Consider the following 16,114-nt stretch of genomic DNA (forward strand, 5'->3'; position numbering starts at 1 on the left):
CATGCAATAAGTACCATTGATTGACTGACAGATGGAAGTGCAGCTTTCCTATCTTTTCTTTAGTTGTGTGTTCCCGAAATCCCCAGTACGGTGCCTTGCACACGAAACACCAAGGAAGTGGATGGTGGAGATGGGGAAAATGATGATGAGGGCGACGGTTACGGTGGCGGTGGTGCTGATAGCAATGATGGCATCTGCCTCCTCAGAGGGGCCTGGACGGGAATGGAGGCCCCAGAGCTGTGAGCGGCTGCGGATCCCCTGAGGCTGCAGGGAGCAGGATGGCCAGAGGCCCAGTGGGACTGATACCAAGACCGTTTTGCTACAAGGGGGTGCGGGAGGGTGAGGGGCACAGGAGAAGCTGGGGGAGCTGGAAGGCAGCGTTTCCCTCTGCCTCCTGGCACAGGGCACCATCTGGCAGGGAGGGGCAGCAGGAGGACGGTTGTTTTTGTCTCAGTTCCCCATCACCCTGTGTCACTGTGAGGATTGCTACTGCTATCCTCCTGACAGTAATAATCAGCCTCGTCCTCGGCCTGGGCCCTGGCGATGGTCAGTGTGGCCGTGCTCCCGGACTTGGACCCGGAGAACCGGTCGGGGATCCCGGAGGGTCGGTTGTTATTATAGTATATAACCAGCACAGGGACCTGGCCGGGTTTCTGCTGATACCAGTTTGCGCCATTGCTTCCGATACCTTCACCGGAGCAGGTGAGTGTGGCAGTTTGTCCCAGAGGCACGGACACAGAGGGCGGTTGAGTCGGGGCAGACGAACTGACGGAACCTGGAGGAGAGGAGAGAAGAGGTCAGTAAGGACTGCACCGGACCCCTCCCTGGGCATCCCTTCATGACCTCCCCAGTATCCCGTGCTGAGGAAGTGTCCCTGCCCAGGGCCCTTTGGGTGGCATTAGCTGCACCTGGCCGCACCTGTGCAGACAGCGAGGAGTGCGAGGAGGAGGTGGTGGAGGAGGAGAGGAGTGTGGGCCATGGTGGAGATGGACACAAGAGCTCTGCTCCCCAAGGCCCCAGCTCTGGACCTGGTCTCCCCCACCTCTTTTTTATCACTTCCCAACATCCCCCCCCCTTCCCTGTGCAGCCCCCGCATGCAAATCTACTCACTGCCTATTAGCTGCTGCTTCGATGGGTGTCACCCAGCCCATGTCACAGGGCCCCAGGATACTGACTGAGGGAAGGAGGGGTCCTTTCCTCTTTCTCTTTCTCTCTCCCTCTCAGTCCCAACTACTAAAAACTGTGTCCCTGGTACCTCTTCTGGTACCAATTTGCCCTGTGCCCCTTCTCCAGAGCCACTTATTCACGCGGGGTCAGGATGAATGGCGATGTTGAGAGATGAGCCTTAAAGTCTGTCCCATGGGTCAGGGAGTGAGTTATTCCAGATCTGTCAACATACCAGTAGCTGGGGGAATCAGTCTGTCAATCAATCTCTTCCTCCCTCAAGCTAGCTCTCTTCCTCCCTTCAAGGCCCTACTGAGAGCTCACCTCCTCCAGGAGGCCTTCCCAGACTGAGCCCCTTCCTTCCTCTCCCCCTCGTCCCCCTCTCCATCCCCCCCATCTTACCTCCTTCCCTTCCCCACAGCACCTGTATATATGTATATATGTTTGTACATATTTATTACTCTATTTATTTTACTTGTACATATCTATTCTATTTTGTAGTATGTTTGGTTTTGTCTCCCCCTTTTAGACTGCGAGCCCACTGTTAGGTAGGGACTGTCTCTATGTGTTGCCAATTTGTACTTCCCAAGCGCTTAGTACAGTGCTCTGCACACAGTAAGCGCTCAATAAATATGATTGATGATGATGAATCAATCATATTTACTGAGTTCTCACTGTGCAAAGAGCACTGTACTAAGTGCTCAGGAGAATATGATAAAACTGAGTTGGATAAGAAGCAGCATGGCCTAATGGATAGAGCACGGGGCTGAGGGGCAGAAGGATGGGGCTTTTCAACCCAGGATCATCACTTGTCTGCTGTGTGCCCTTGGGCAAGTCCCTTAGCAACTCTGTGCCTCAGTAAACTCATCTGTAAAATGGGGATGAAGACTGTGAGCCCCTTGTGGAATGTGGGCTGTGTCCAACCTGATTAGCTTGTAACTACTCCAGTGCTTGGCACACTGTAAGTGCTTAACAAATACCATAAATAAATGAGTTACGGACAAGATACCGGTATGCCAAGGAGCTTAGATTTTCAGGGGGGAGACAGACATTAAAATAAATGTAGAAGCAGCGTGGCTCAGAGGAAAGAGCCTGGGCTTTGGAGTCAGAGGTCATGGGTTCAAATCCTGGCTCCACCAATTGTCAGCCGTGTGCCTTTGGGCAAGTCACTTCACTTCTCTGTGCCTCAGTTCCCTCATCTGTAAAATGGGGATTAAGACTGTGAGCCCCACATGGGACAATCTGATCACCTTGTATCTCCCCAGCACTTAGAACAGTGCTTTGCACATAGTGAGCGCTTAAAAAACACCATTAAAATAAATAAATATATAAATGCTGTGGGACTGAGCATTGCATGAATAAATAGTTCAAATCCATGTGCAAGGGCATCTCAGAAGAGAGAAGGATTAGGAGAAATCAGGGCTTAGGTGAGGAAGGCATCTTGGAAGAGAAGTGATTTTAATATGGCTCTGAAGGTGTGGGAGAGAAAAGGTCTATCAGATATGAGGGGGGAAAGAGTTCTGGCTGGGGGAAGGATGTGGGCATGGACTAGGCGGCAAGATAGATGAGATCGAGGTACTGTGAATCAATTGGCAATTCAAGGAGCAAAGTGAGTGTTCCGTATTGTAGGAGAAAATCAGTTAGGCAAGATGGGAGGGGACAAGGTGATAGGCTGCTTTAAAGCCAACGGTGAGGGGTTTGTGCTTGATGTGAAGGTGGATGGGCAATCACTGGAGGTTCTCGAGGATGGGGGAAACATGGACCGAACATATTTTTAGAAAAATGTTCCGGGCAACAGAGTGAAGTATGGACTGGAGAAGGGAGCGGCAGAAGTCAGGGAGGTAAGCGAGAAGGCTGACTCAGCAGTCAAGAAAGGATAGTTGAAGTCCTTGGATCAATGCGGTGCCAGTTTGAATGGAGAGGAAAGGGTGGATTTTAGTGATACTCTGAAGGTAGAACTGCCATTTTGGTGACAGCTTTAATACGAGGGATGAATAAGAGCGATGAGTCGAGGATTACTCCAAGATTAGGGGTTTGTGAAACATGGGGGGAGCGTGGTGCTTTCTATCGTGAAGAGCAAGTCAGGGGGAGGGCAGGGTTTGGGTGGGAAGATAAGGAGTTCTCTTTTGGATAGGTAAAGTCTGAGCTGTCAGCAGGACATCCAAGTATAGATGGGCTGAAGGCAGCAGGAACTGTGAGGCTGCAGAGGAGAGACATCAGGGCAGGAGATGTAGATTTGGGAATCATCTCCATAGAGATAGCAGTTGAAGCCATGGAAGTGAATGACTTCTCCAAGGGAGTGGGTGTAAATGGAGAATGGAAAGGACCCAAAACTGAGCCCTGATGAACACTCCACAGATAGTGGGTGGGAGGCAGAGGAGGAGCCCCTGAACGGAACTGAGAATTAGTGGTCAGAGAGATTGGAGGCGAACCAGGAGAGGACAGCGTCAGTGATGCCAAGGTTGACTAATGATTCCAGGAAAAGGGGTGGTGGATGAGGATTTGGATGGAGTGGAGCCCTTCGGAGAAGCGTTGATCGGGGGGCTAGTCAAGACAGGAAGTAGGTACGTTTCAGAGTGATAGGGTGAGGTGAGACGGGGAGGGCAGAGACCAGTTTAATCCTCCATTTGCTGTAAGAAAGCAAATAGGGGAGGCCGATGGAGCTGCTCTCCGTTCCCTCTCCTTTGATCCTTCCTCAAGCCCACGTGGGCTGCTCAAATTGTGGGCTGAGACCGCCCTCTGCTGGTCCCCCCACTCCCACCCCTTACTGATAATAATAATAATAATAATAATAATAATAATAATAATAATAATAACAATAGTATTTGTTAAGTGCTTACTATGTGCAAAGCACAGTTCTAAGCGCTGGGGAGGTTACAAAGTGATCAGGTTGTCCCACGGGGAGCTCACAGCTTTAATCCCCATTTTACAGATGAGGGAACTGAGGCACAGAGAAGTTAAGCGACTTGCCCAAAGTCACACAGCTGACAGTTGGCGGAGTCAGGATTTGAACCCATGACCTCTGACTCCAAAGCCCTACTGATTCCTCCCCCAGCCCCTGGGCTCAGTCGCTTGCCGCTGGGAGGGTTGGGGGAGTATTCATTCATTCATTCAATCGTATTTATTGAGCACTTACTGTGTGCAGAGCACTGTACTAAGCGCTTGGGAAGCACAAGTCGGCAACAGATAGAGACGGTCCTTAACCAACAACGGGCTCCCAGTCTAGAAGGGGGAGACAGACAACAAAACAAAACATGGAGAGAGGTGTTAAAATCATCAGAACAAATTGAATTAAAGCTATATGCACATCATTAACAAAATAAATGGTAAATATGTACAAGTAAAATAGAGTAATAAATCTACAAGTATATATACAGGTGCTGTGGGGAGGGGAAGGAGGTAGGGCAGGGAGGATGGGGAGGAGGAGAGGAAAAAGGGGGCTCAGTCTGGGAAGGCCTCCTGGAGGAGGTGAGCTCTCAGTAGGACTTTGAAGGGAGAGCTACCTTGGCGGATGTGTGGAGGGAAGGCATTCCAGGCCAGGGGGAGGACGTGGGCTGGGGGTCGATGGCGGGACAGGTGAGAACAAGTTCTCAGTGACACCAGAGAACTGACCCCAGGCCAATCATCCCCCACAAGGGGCCTGGAAAAACCATAGATGCGAAAGAACAAGAGAGAAAAGTTTCCCACTGAGAGGACACAACTTCCAGACATGACGGACAGGATGGAGAGGACATGCAGGATGCAACCAGGCGATCCCCCGTCACCCCAGGTCTCTAACACTCCCGTGTCACCGCATTAGTGTTCTATGGTAGCAATGGGAAGAAGGACACGCCCAGGGCCTGACGGAGCAACGGGGTCCGGGACAGAGAGCAGACTGTCCTGCTGGTGAGAAGGGAGACCTGAAATGGGGAGTCCCAGGGTGGGAGAGCAGGATTCCCAGGTGGGACCCTATGTCCGGGTTCCCCTCAAAACCGTTTAAACTGAAGGCCGTCGAGGGTCGCAGATTGTGCACAGTGAATACGTTGTGTTGATTAACTCCTCGATTAGACTGTAAGCTCCATGGGAGCAGACTCTGTAACTTCTCTGATAGTTGTGTACTCCCAAAGATCTAGTCTGGCACTCGGCACAGAGTAGGTCATTGGTGATGCTCTTATTAAACAAACGATTGCTCTCCCCTCCTTCAAAGCCTTATTGAAAGAACATCTCCTCCAAGTAGACTTCCCCTACTGAAGCCCTCCTCTCTACTCCCATTTCATTCCAGACATTCCCTTCACTCATCCCCTCTCCCAGCCCCATAGTACTTATTTATTTAGTATTATTTATTTATATGTATTAATGCTTCTTTCCCCCTCTAGACTGTGAGCCTGTTGTTGGCAGGGAGTGTATTCATTCAATCGTATTTATTGAGTGCTTACTGTGTGCACAGCACTGTACTAAGCGCTTGGGAAGTACAAGTTGGCAACAGATAGAGACAGTCCCTACCCAACAGCTGGCTCACAGTCTAGAAGGGGGAGACAGACAGCAAAACAAAACATATTAACAAAATAAAAGAAATAGAATAAATATGCACAAGTAAAATAGAGTAATAAATACGTACAAAAATATATACATATATACAGGTGCTGTGGGGAGGGGAAGGAGGTAAGGTGTGGGGGAGAGGGAGTGAATTTGTTTATCGTTATAGTGTACTCTCCCAAATCCTTAGAACAGTACTTTGCACACAATAAGCGCTCACTAAATACAAGCAAATGAATGAATGACGATAATATAGAAGATGAAAGTGATGGCAACATGAGCTTTCTGAGGGACCCGAACCTCCCTCAAAGCCCAAGAGATGTGACCACGGGGGATCTGCAGGAGACAAGAGGAGGGGCCCAGAGGGGCTGAGAATGAGTGTGGGATCATCGGAACAGCGTGGCTCAGTGGAAAGAGCATGGCTTGGGAGTCAGAGGTCATGGGTTCTAATCCCGGCCCTGCAATATGTCTGCTGTGAGAACTTGGGCAAGTCACCTATCTTCTCTGAGCCTCAAGGGCCTAATCTGGAAAATGGGGATGAAGACTGTGAGCCCCAAGTGGGACAACCTGATCACCTTGTATCCCCCCAGCACTTAGAACAGTGCTTTGCACACAGTAAGCGCTTAACAAATGTTATCATTATTATCATTGGGATGCAGGGAAATCTGGGGGAGCTGGAGCACAGTTTCCCCTCTCCATCCTGGGACAGGGTGCCATCTGTCAGAAGGGGCAGAGCGAGGGGACTGGCCCGTGGAGATGAGGGTTTTTGTCTCACTTCCCCATTACCCTGTGTCACTGTGTCACTACTACTATCCAGACAGTAATAATCGGCCTCGTCCTCGGCCTGGGCTCTGGCAATGGTCAGCGTGGCCGTGCTCCCAGACTTAGTCCCAGAGAACCGGTCGGGGATCCCGGAGGGTCGGTTGTTATTACTGTATATAACCAACACAGGGGCCCGGCCGGGTTTCTGCTGGTACCAGTATGCACCATAGCTACCACTAACACCGGAGCAGGTGAGCGTGGCTGTTTGTCCCAGGGCCACGGACGCCGAGGGCGGCTGAGTGGGCGCAGAACTCACGAAACCTGGAGGAGAGAAGAGAAGAGGTCAGGAAGGACTGCACTGGACCCCTCTCTGGGCATCCTTCCCCCCTTCCCGATATCCCCCCTGGGTCCGTCCGGGGCAGAGGAAGTGTCCGTGCCCGGGGCCTTTAGGAGGGCATGAGCCACCCTGGGTCACACCTGTGCAGAGCGCGAGGAGCACGAGGCCCACAAGGAGGAGGAGAGAAGCTTGGGCCATGGCAGGCAGTGAGCTAAGCGCTGTGCTCCCCGAGGCCCCAGCTGTGGGCCCGGCTTCTCCTGCCGCTCTCTTATCCCCTCCCCACGCCCCCCTTCGGAGCCCCCCGTGCAAATCTTTCCCCTCTCATTGGCAGCTGCTGCCCCGGGGGGCGGAGCCCCACACCCCTCGGGGTGGGGTCTCTCTGTGTCTCCACGTGTCCAGCCCTGCCCTTCATTCATTCATTCATTCATTCATTCATTCAATCGTATTTATTGAGCGCTTACTGTGTGCAGAGCACCGGACTAAGCGCTTGGGAAGTCCCAGTTGGCAACATATAGAGACGGTCCCTACCCAACAACGGGCTCACCTTCCCTTCTGAGCAGCGGGGCTCAGTGGAAAGAGCCCGGGCCTGGGAGTCGGAGGTCGTGGGTTCTAATCCCGACACCGCCACTTCTCAGCTGTGTGACTTGGGGCAAGTCACTTAGCTTCGCTGGGCCTCAGTGACCTCACCTGAAAATGGGAATGAAGACTGGGAGCCCCACGTGGCACAACCTGATTACCTTGTGTGGCCCCTAGTGCTTAGAACAGTGCTTGCACATAGTAAGCGCTTAATATTATAATTATTATCATCATTATTATTATTATCCCCTCCACGTGGCCCCAGCCCAGGTCACAGGGCCCCAGGACACTGACAGAGGCAAGGAGGGGCCCTTTCTCTCTCTCTCTCTTTCTTTCTCTTTCCCTCCCTCTCTCTCTCTCCCCACTACTTAAAGCTGTGTCCCTGGCTCTGCCTCCATCTCTTCTGGTACCAGTTTGCCCTTTGCCCCTTCCCCAGAGCCACCTGGGTTTTACACTAACTCACGTGGGGTCAGTATAAATGGTGATGCCGAGACTCCAGCCTTAAATCCTGTCCCATGGCTCAGGGACTGAGTTATTCCACATCTGCTAAGATGCCAATAGCTGTTCCCAAGAAGCACTGGTCTTGGCGATCAATCAATCCATCAATAAATCATATTTGTTGAGTGCTCACTGTGCACAGAGCACAGTACTAAGTGCTTGGGAGAGTAGGATAAAACCGAGTTGGGTAAGAAGCAGCTGGATCTAGTGGCTAGAGCCTGGGACTGGCAGGCAGAAGGAACTGGGTTTTAAACCTAGGGACACCACTTGTCTGCTGGGTGATGAGCAAATCCCTTAATTTTTCTGTGCTTCAGTTACCTCATCTGTAAAATGGGGATTACGACAGTAAGCCCCATGTGGGACATGGACTGTATCCAACCTGATTAGCTGGTATCCTACCCGGTGCTTAGAACAGTGCTTGGCACATAGTAAGTCCTTAACAAATACCATAATAATAATAATTATTATTATTATTACTAAATGGTCAATAAAGAAGCCAGAGTGCATATGGAGGCAGGGGGAGAGCTCCGGACTGAAGTATAGTAGAGAAGGTGGGACAGACAGAGAAGAGTGAGATCAGGCTCGAAGACTACAATGCCTTCTGTGGGGAAGGTGCAGAAAGAAAAAACACACAACATAAACACAATTGCCCCTTCTTGCGACTCCACCACTTGTCTGCTGTGTGACCTTGGGCGAGTCACTTCACTTCTCTGTACCTCAGTTAACTCATCTGTAAAATAGAGAGTGAGACTGTGAGCCCCACGAGGGACAGGGACTGTGTCCAACCCAATTCACTGGTATCCACCCCAGTGCTTAATACACTGCCTGGCACACGGTAAGCACTTAACAAATGCCATAATTATCATTACTACTATACCTGTACCATACGGTCTCGGGACTGTGAACTCTATGTGCACAGGGAATTTATCTGCCAACTCCGTTGTACCGTGCTCTCCCTAGCCTTTAGTACTGAACTCTGCCCTAAGTGCTAAATAAATACCATGAATGATGATGATGATGATGATGTTGATGCCTAACCTGGGGGAGTCAGCTCCATGAGGCTCTTCTGCCACTTCAGGCCCCCGGGAAATTACAACCACTCTCCAGGACTGCAGCTGCAGAGGAAATACACTCAAGACAGACGTGAGAAGATGTGTGGCCTTTCAGATACAGCACAACCTTGGAATCAGAAGAAACTGTGTTTTAATACCGTCTCTACAACTTGTCTGCTGTGTGACCTCGAAAAAGCCATGTCGCTCCTCTGTGCCTCAGTTCGCTCATCTGTAAAATGGGGATGAAGAATGTGAGCCCCATGTAGAACACAGACTGCGTCTTATGTACACCAATACTCTATGAACTTCTATGTACTCCAGTGCTTAGTACGGTGCCTGACATATAGTAAGCACTTTGGGCAAGTCACTTAACTTCTCTGCGCCTCAGTTACCTCATCTGTAAAATGGGCATTGACTGTGAGCACCCCGTGGGACAACCTGATCACCTTGTAACCTCCCCAGCGCTTAGAACAGTGCTTTGCACATAGTATGCGATTAATAAATGCTATCATTATTATAGGCACTTAACCAAATCCATAAAAAAAGCCAGCTTTTACTGACCCTGGGAGTGAGACACAGAAGTGCACCTAACCTAGCTGCCATGCTGTTGTCGCTAATTAGATGATCATGCTTATGGAGAGTTGGGTAGCAGGGACGAGGAGGACTAGGGATAGGGGAAAAAGGGGAGACTAGGAGAGAGCAGGTTGTGTACGGGGATCAAATTGCACTAACTGTCCCTCCCATTAGATCCCATGTTCTTCTACCTGCATGCCCCGCCAACCCCTCATACTTAATAAGACCCAAATCGACTCTTCATCTTCCCACCCAAACCCTGTCCTCCACCAGACTTTCCTATCACTCTGCACAAAAGAGAGACAGAGAGCAGAGTGTCTTACCCGTGAGAGGAGAGGCCCGACATGGGGAGTCCCAGGGTGGGACCCTCTGTCCGGTTTCCCCTCCAGACCATTTGGACTGAAGGCCGTCGAGGGTCTCAGACTGCATACACTGAACGAACACATCGTGTTGACTGACGTCACTTAGACGGCAAGCTTCGCGGGAGCAGACTCTGTATCTTCCCGGGTGGCTGTGCAATCCCAAAGATCCAGTGACGAAGAAGCAGTGTGGCCTAATGGAAAGAGCACGGGCTGGGGAGTCAGAGGACGAGGGTCCTGATCCCGGCTCCACCACTCGTCCGCTGTGTGACCTTGGGCAGGTCACTTAACTTCTCTGTGCCTCAGTTACCGCATCTGTAAAACAGGGATTAAGACTGTGAGCCTCACGTGGGATGATCTGATTATCTCGTATCTACCCCAGAGCTTAGAACAGTACGTGGCACAGAGTAAGCACTTAACAAATACTATCACTATTATTATTATTATCCAGTCTGACGCAGTGCACACTGCAGGTCACTGGTCACGATGATGGTGGTGGTGCTTATCTCAGACAGATGATTTCTCTCCCTTCCTTCAAAGCCTTATTGAAGGACATCACCTCCAAGAAGCCTTCCCCGACTAAGCCATTCTCTCCTCTTCTCCCACTCCCTTCTGCGTCACCCTTCCTTGCTCCCTTCACTCATCTCCCCTCCCGGGCCCACGACACTTAGGTATGTATCTGTCATTTATTTACTGATTTATTCATTTATCTGTATTAATGCCTGCCCTCCCCCTCTTCACTGTGAGCCCTTTTTGGGCAGGGAATGTGTCTGTTTATTGTTGTATTGTACTCTCCCAAGCCCCAAGTACACTGCTTTGCACACAATAAGCGCTCAATAAATGCAACCTAATAAATGAATGAATGGTGATAATACTGATGATGGTAGCAACAGTTTTCTCAGAGGGGCCCGAACCTCACCCAAAGCTTCAGAGACGTGACCGTGGGGGATCTGCAGGGACAAGAGGTGGGGCCCAGCGGTGCTGAGAATGAGTGTGGGTTTGTCGGGTCAATGGGGGAGTGTGGGAGGGCCAGGATGCAGGGGAATCTGGGGGAAATGGAGAGCAGTGTTCCCCTCCCCATCCCGGGACAGGAAACCATCTGTCAGAAGGGGCAGAGCAAGGGGACAGGCCTGTGGAGATGGGGGTTTTTGTCTCACTTCCCCATCAACCCGTGTCACTGTGAGGATTGCCACTGCCAATATACTCTTGACAGTAATAATCGGCCTCGTCCTCGGCCTGGGCCCTGGCGATGGTCAGCGTGGCCGTGCTTCCGGACTTAGAGCCGGAGAACCGGTCGGGGATCCCGGAGGGTCGGTTGCTATTATCGTATATAACCAGCACAGGGGCCTGGCCGGGCTTCTGCTGGTACCAGTATGCATAGCTACCAGTAACACCGGAGCAGGTGAGTGTGGCTGTTTGTCCCAGGGCCACGGACGCCGAAGGAGGCTGAGTCGGCACAGAACTCACGAAACCTGGAGGAGAGGAGACAAGAGATCCCTAAGTACTGCACTGAACCCCTCTCTGGGCATCCTACCTCCGCCCCTTCCAAGCACCCTCCTGGGTCCACCTGGGCTGAGGACCTCTCCCTACCCAGGGCCCTTTGGGGGGCATTAGCTGCCCCCGGCCGCACCTGTGCAGAGAGCGAGGAGTGCAAGGAGAACGTGAAGGAGGAAGACAGGAGTGCGAGCCATGGTGGACATGGACACAAAGGCTCTGCTCCCCAAGGTCCCAGTTCTGGGCCTGGGCTCCCCAAAGTCTCTCTTATACCCTCCCCATGCCCCCATCCCCCTCCTGTAGCCCCCACATGCAAATCTGTTCCCTGCCCAATGGCTGCTGCTTCTAGGGGCGTCACCCAACCCAGATCACAGGGCCCCGGGACCCTGACAGAGGTAAAGAGGGGTTCTCTCTCCCTCTCTCTCTGTTCCTCTCTCCCTCTCTGTCCCCACTACTGAAAGCTGTGCCCCTGGCTCTGCCTCCATCTCTTCTCGTACTAGTTTGCCCTGTGCCCCTTCTCCAGACCCACCAGGGTCTTACACTCATTCACGCGGGGTCAGGATAAATGGCGATGTCTAGAAACCTGCCTTACAATCTATGCCATGGCTCAGGGGGTGAGTTATTCCAGATCTGTCTTCATTCCAATATCTGTTCTAAAGTAGCATTAATCAAAGTGTTCAATCCATCCAACAATCAATCATATTTCTTGAGTGCTCACTGTGCAAAGGGTATTGTATTAAGTGCTTGGGAAAATATGATACAACCAAGTTATCCAACTTGGTTGGATAAGAAGCAGCATGGGGCTGGGAGGCAGAAGAAACTGGGTTCTAAACTCAGGATCATTGCTTGTCTGCTGTGTGACCTTGGGCATGTCCCTTCATTTTTCTGTGCCTCAGTTACCTCACCTGTAAAACGGGGATTAAGACAGTGATCCCCATACGGTACATAGACTGTGTCCTACCTGATTGCTTCTATCAACCTGTGAGATTAGTACAGGGCTTGGTGCATCATAAGCACTTAATAAATACCATAAAAAGTGGGTTGGTTGAAAGAATCCCAGTATGCAAGGAGCTTAGAGTTTTCAACGGGAGAAAGAAATTAAAATAAATGTATAAATGATGGATATGTACATAAGTGGTGTGGGGCTGAGGATAGTGTGAATAAATAGGTCATATCTAAGTGCAAAGGCACCTCAGAAGAGAAAAGGAATAGGGGAAATCAGGGCTTAGATGGGGAAGGCATCACGGAAGAAATGGGATTTTAAAGGTGGGGGAGAGGAAAGGTCTGTCAGATATGAAGGGGGAAGGAGTTCCCAGCCAGAGTCATAGACCAAACATAATTTTAGAAAAACGTTCTGGGCCACAGGACGAAGTATGGACTAGAGAGGGGGGTGACAGAAGGCAGTGATGTAAGCTAGAAGGCTGATGCAGCAGTCAAGAAAGGATAGCCTAAGCGTATCAATGTGCTGCCAGGTGAATGGAGAGGAAAGGGTGGATTTTAGTGATACTGTGAAGGTAAAACTGCCATTCTGGGGACAGATGGAGTATGAGGGATGAATAAAGGTTAGCTGCTTGTGAAAAAGGAGGGACCGTGGTGCTTTCTACAGTGACGAGATAGTCAGGGAAAGGGCAGGGTTTGGGTGGGAAGTTAAGGAGTTCTGTTTTGAACGTGTCAAGTTTGAGGCGTAGGCGCGACACCCAAGTATAGATGGCCTGAAGCTAGAAGGAAATGTGAGACTGGAGAGAAGGAGAGACATCAGAGCTGGAGATGGAGATTTGGGAATCATCTCCATAGAGACAGTAGTAGAAGCCATGGGAGCGAATGACTTCTCCAAGGGAGTGGGTGTAGATGGAGAACGGAAAAGGACCCAAAGCTGAGCCTTAATGGACTCCTTACAGATAGTAGGTGGGAGGCAAGAAGGAGCCCCTGACAGAAACTGAGAATGAGTGGCCAGAGGGATAGGAGGAGAACCAGGAGAGGACAGTGTCAGTGAGGCCAAGACTGGATAATGATTCCAAGAAAAGGGGTGGTCGAGGAGGATTAGGATGGAGAGGAGGCCTTTGGAGAAGCAATGATCGGGGAGATAATCAGGACAGGAGGTAGACACGGCTTGTAGTGTTATGGTAAGGTGAGACAGGGAGGCTGAGGCTGGTTTGATCCTCCGCTTGCTATAAGGGAGTAAAAGAGGGGAGGCCGACGGAGCTGCTCTCTGGTCCCTCCGCCATGAGCCTTCCTCAAGCCCACGTGGGCTGAGGGCGCCCTCTGCTGGCCCTGCCCCCCAACATACCCCCCGGTCCCCCCGTCCCCACCCCTTCCTGATTCCTCCCCCAGCCCCTGTCTGGCCTTAGTTAGGCTCCTGCTGCTGGGCAGTTGGCGGGAGGAGGTGGCCGACTGCACCGTCCGTCCCCTTGCCAGGCTTTGGGGTGCCCAGTCTGGTGGGAGACTCGGGGCCCACACGGCCCTTTGCTGGAGTTTTCCATGAATGGGGGATGAAATGAGGCCACCTGGTCCTGGCCTGTGGTCCGACAGACCTTTCCCGGAATCATTTCTCTGTCGGAGGGGAGGGAATTAGGACTCAATGAGAAAGAAACCAATAGAGACAAGGCTAAGGTACTGTGACACCGCCCCCATATTAGGATAGATGCTATCCCGCCTCGGTTACACCAGAGAACAGGCTCCAGGCCGGTCATTTCTCCCCAGCGGTCCAGGACAAACCAAAGATGGGAAAAGAACTACAGACCACAGTTTCCCCCAGGGAGGACACAACCTCCAGACAGGCCGGACAGGATGGAGCGGACACGCAAGGTTGCCACCAGGCAATACCCCGTCACCCCAGATCGCTAACACGCCTGTGTCACATCATTACTGTAGCAATGGGAAGAAGGACACATCCAGGGACAGACAGAGCAACGAGGCCTGGGACAGAGAGCAGAGTGTCTTACCGGTGAGAGGAGAGGCCCGAGATGGGGAGTCCCAGGGTGGGACCCTCTGTCCGGTTTCCCTTCCAGACCCTTTGGACTGAAGGCCGTCGAGGGTCACAGATTGTATACACTGAACGAACACGTCGTGTTGACTGACGTCACTTAGACGGTTAGCTTTGTGGGAGCAGACTCTGTATCTTCCCGGGTGGCTGTGCAATCCCAAAGATCCAGTGACGAAGAAGCAGCGTGGCCTAATGGAAAGAGCACGGGCTGGGGAGTCAGAGGACGAGGGTCCTGATCCCGGCTCCACCACTCGTCCGCTGTGTGACCTTGGCCAAGTCACTTAACTTCTCTGTGCCTCAGTTACCGCATCTGTAAAACAGGGATTAAGACTGTGAGCCTCACGTGGGACCATCTGATTATCTCGTATTTACCCCAGAGGTTAGAACAGTACGTGGCACCGAGTAAGCACTTAACAAATACTATCACTATTATTATTATTATCCAGTCTGACGCAGTGCACACTGCAGGTCACTGGTCACGATGATGGTGGTGGTGCTCATCTCAAACAGATGATTTCTCTCCCTTCCTTCAAAGCCTTATTCAAGGACATCTCCAAGAAGCCTTCCCCAACTAAGCCGTTCTCTCCTCTTCTCCCACTCCCTTCCGCATCACCCTGACTTGCTCCCTTCACTCATCTCCCCTCCCGGGCCCACGACACTTAGGTATATATCTGTCATTTATTTAATGATTTATTCATTTATTTGTATTAATGCCTGCCCTCCCCCTCTTCACTGTGAGCCCGTTTTGGGCAGGCAATGTGTCTGTTTATTGTTATATTCTACTCTCCCAAGCCCCAAGTACACTGCTTTGCACACAGTAAGCGCTCAATAAATACAACCGAATAAATGAATGAATGGTGATAATACTGATGATGGCAGCATCAGCTTTCTCAGAGGGGCCCGAACCTCACTCAAAGCCCCAGAGACGTGACCGCAGGGGATCTGCAGGGGACAAGAGGTGGGGCCCAGCGGTGCCGAGAATGAGTGTGGGTTCGTGGGGGTGATGGGAGGGTGTGGCAGGGTCAGGATGCAGGGGAATCTGGGGAAACTAGAGCGCAGTGTTCCCCTCCCCATCCTGGGACAGGGAACCATCTGTCAGAAGGGGCAGAGCAAGGGGACGGGCCTGTGGAGATGGGGGTTTTTGTCTCACTTCCCCATCAACCTGTGTCACTGTGAGGATTGCCGTTGCCACTATACTCCTCGCAGTAATAATGGGCCTCGTCCTCGGCCTGGGCCCTGGCGATGGTCAGCGTGGCCGTGCTCCCGGACTTAGAGCCGGAGAACCGGTCGGAGATCCCGGAGGGTCGTTTGCTATCAAGGTATATAACCAGCACAGGGGCCTGGCCAGGTTTCTGCTGGTACCAGGACGCATAGCTACCAGTAACACCGGAGCAGGTGAGCGTGGCTGTTTGTCCCGGGGCCACGGATGCCGAGGGCGGCTGAGTGGGTGCAGAACTCACAAAACCTGGAGGAGAGGAGAGAAGAGGTCAGGAAGGACTGCACTGGACCCCTCCCTGGGCATCCTTCCCCCCTCCCCGATACCCCCCCGGGGTCTATCTGGGGCAGAGGAAGTGTCCATGCTCGGGGTGCTTAGGAGGGTATGAGCCGCCCCAGGTCACACCTGTGCAGAGCGCGAGGAGCACGAGGCCCACGAGGAGGAGGAGAGGAGCTTGGGCCATGGCAGACAGTGTGCGAAGCGCTGTGCTCCCCGAGGCCCCAGCTGTGGGCCCGGCCTCTCCTGCCGCTCTCTTATCCCCTCCCCACGCCCCCCGCCAGGGCCCCCAATGCAAATCTCTCCCTG

The 16,114-nt window shown here is 51.9% G+C and overlaps 2 pseudogenes and 2 gene segments (V, D, J or C); all 4 read right to left on the reverse strand.

The window, feature by feature from the left end:
• Window positions 1-461: 461 nt before the first annotated feature.
• LOC119942215 lies at window positions 462-1,005 on the reverse strand. The segment is given in 2 exon segments: window positions 462-775; window positions 919-1,005. Coding segments are annotated over 2 exon segments (375 nt in total).
• Window positions 1,006-5,129: 4,124 nt separating this feature from the next.
• Window positions 5,130-6,997, reverse strand: LOC119941827. The segment is given in 3 exon segments: window positions 5,130-5,144; window positions 6,455-6,762; window positions 6,919-6,997. Coding segments are annotated over 3 exon segments (381 nt in total).
• A 3,737-nt stretch (window positions 6,998-10,734) lies between these two features.
• LOC119941828 lies at window positions 10,735-11,553 on the reverse strand (annotated as a pseudogene).
• Window positions 11,554-13,674: 2,121 nt separating this feature from the next.
• Window positions 13,675-16,022, reverse strand: LOC119941829 (annotated as a pseudogene).
• Window positions 16,023-16,114: the final 92 nt, after the last annotated feature.

Source organism: Tachyglossus aculeatus, chromosome 21 (assembly GCF_015852505.1).
Source record: "Tachyglossus aculeatus isolate mTacAcu1 chromosome 21, mTacAcu1.pri, whole genome shotgun sequence".
Classification (NCBI taxonomy): Eukaryota; Metazoa; Chordata; class Mammalia; order Monotremata; family Tachyglossidae; genus Tachyglossus; species Tachyglossus aculeatus.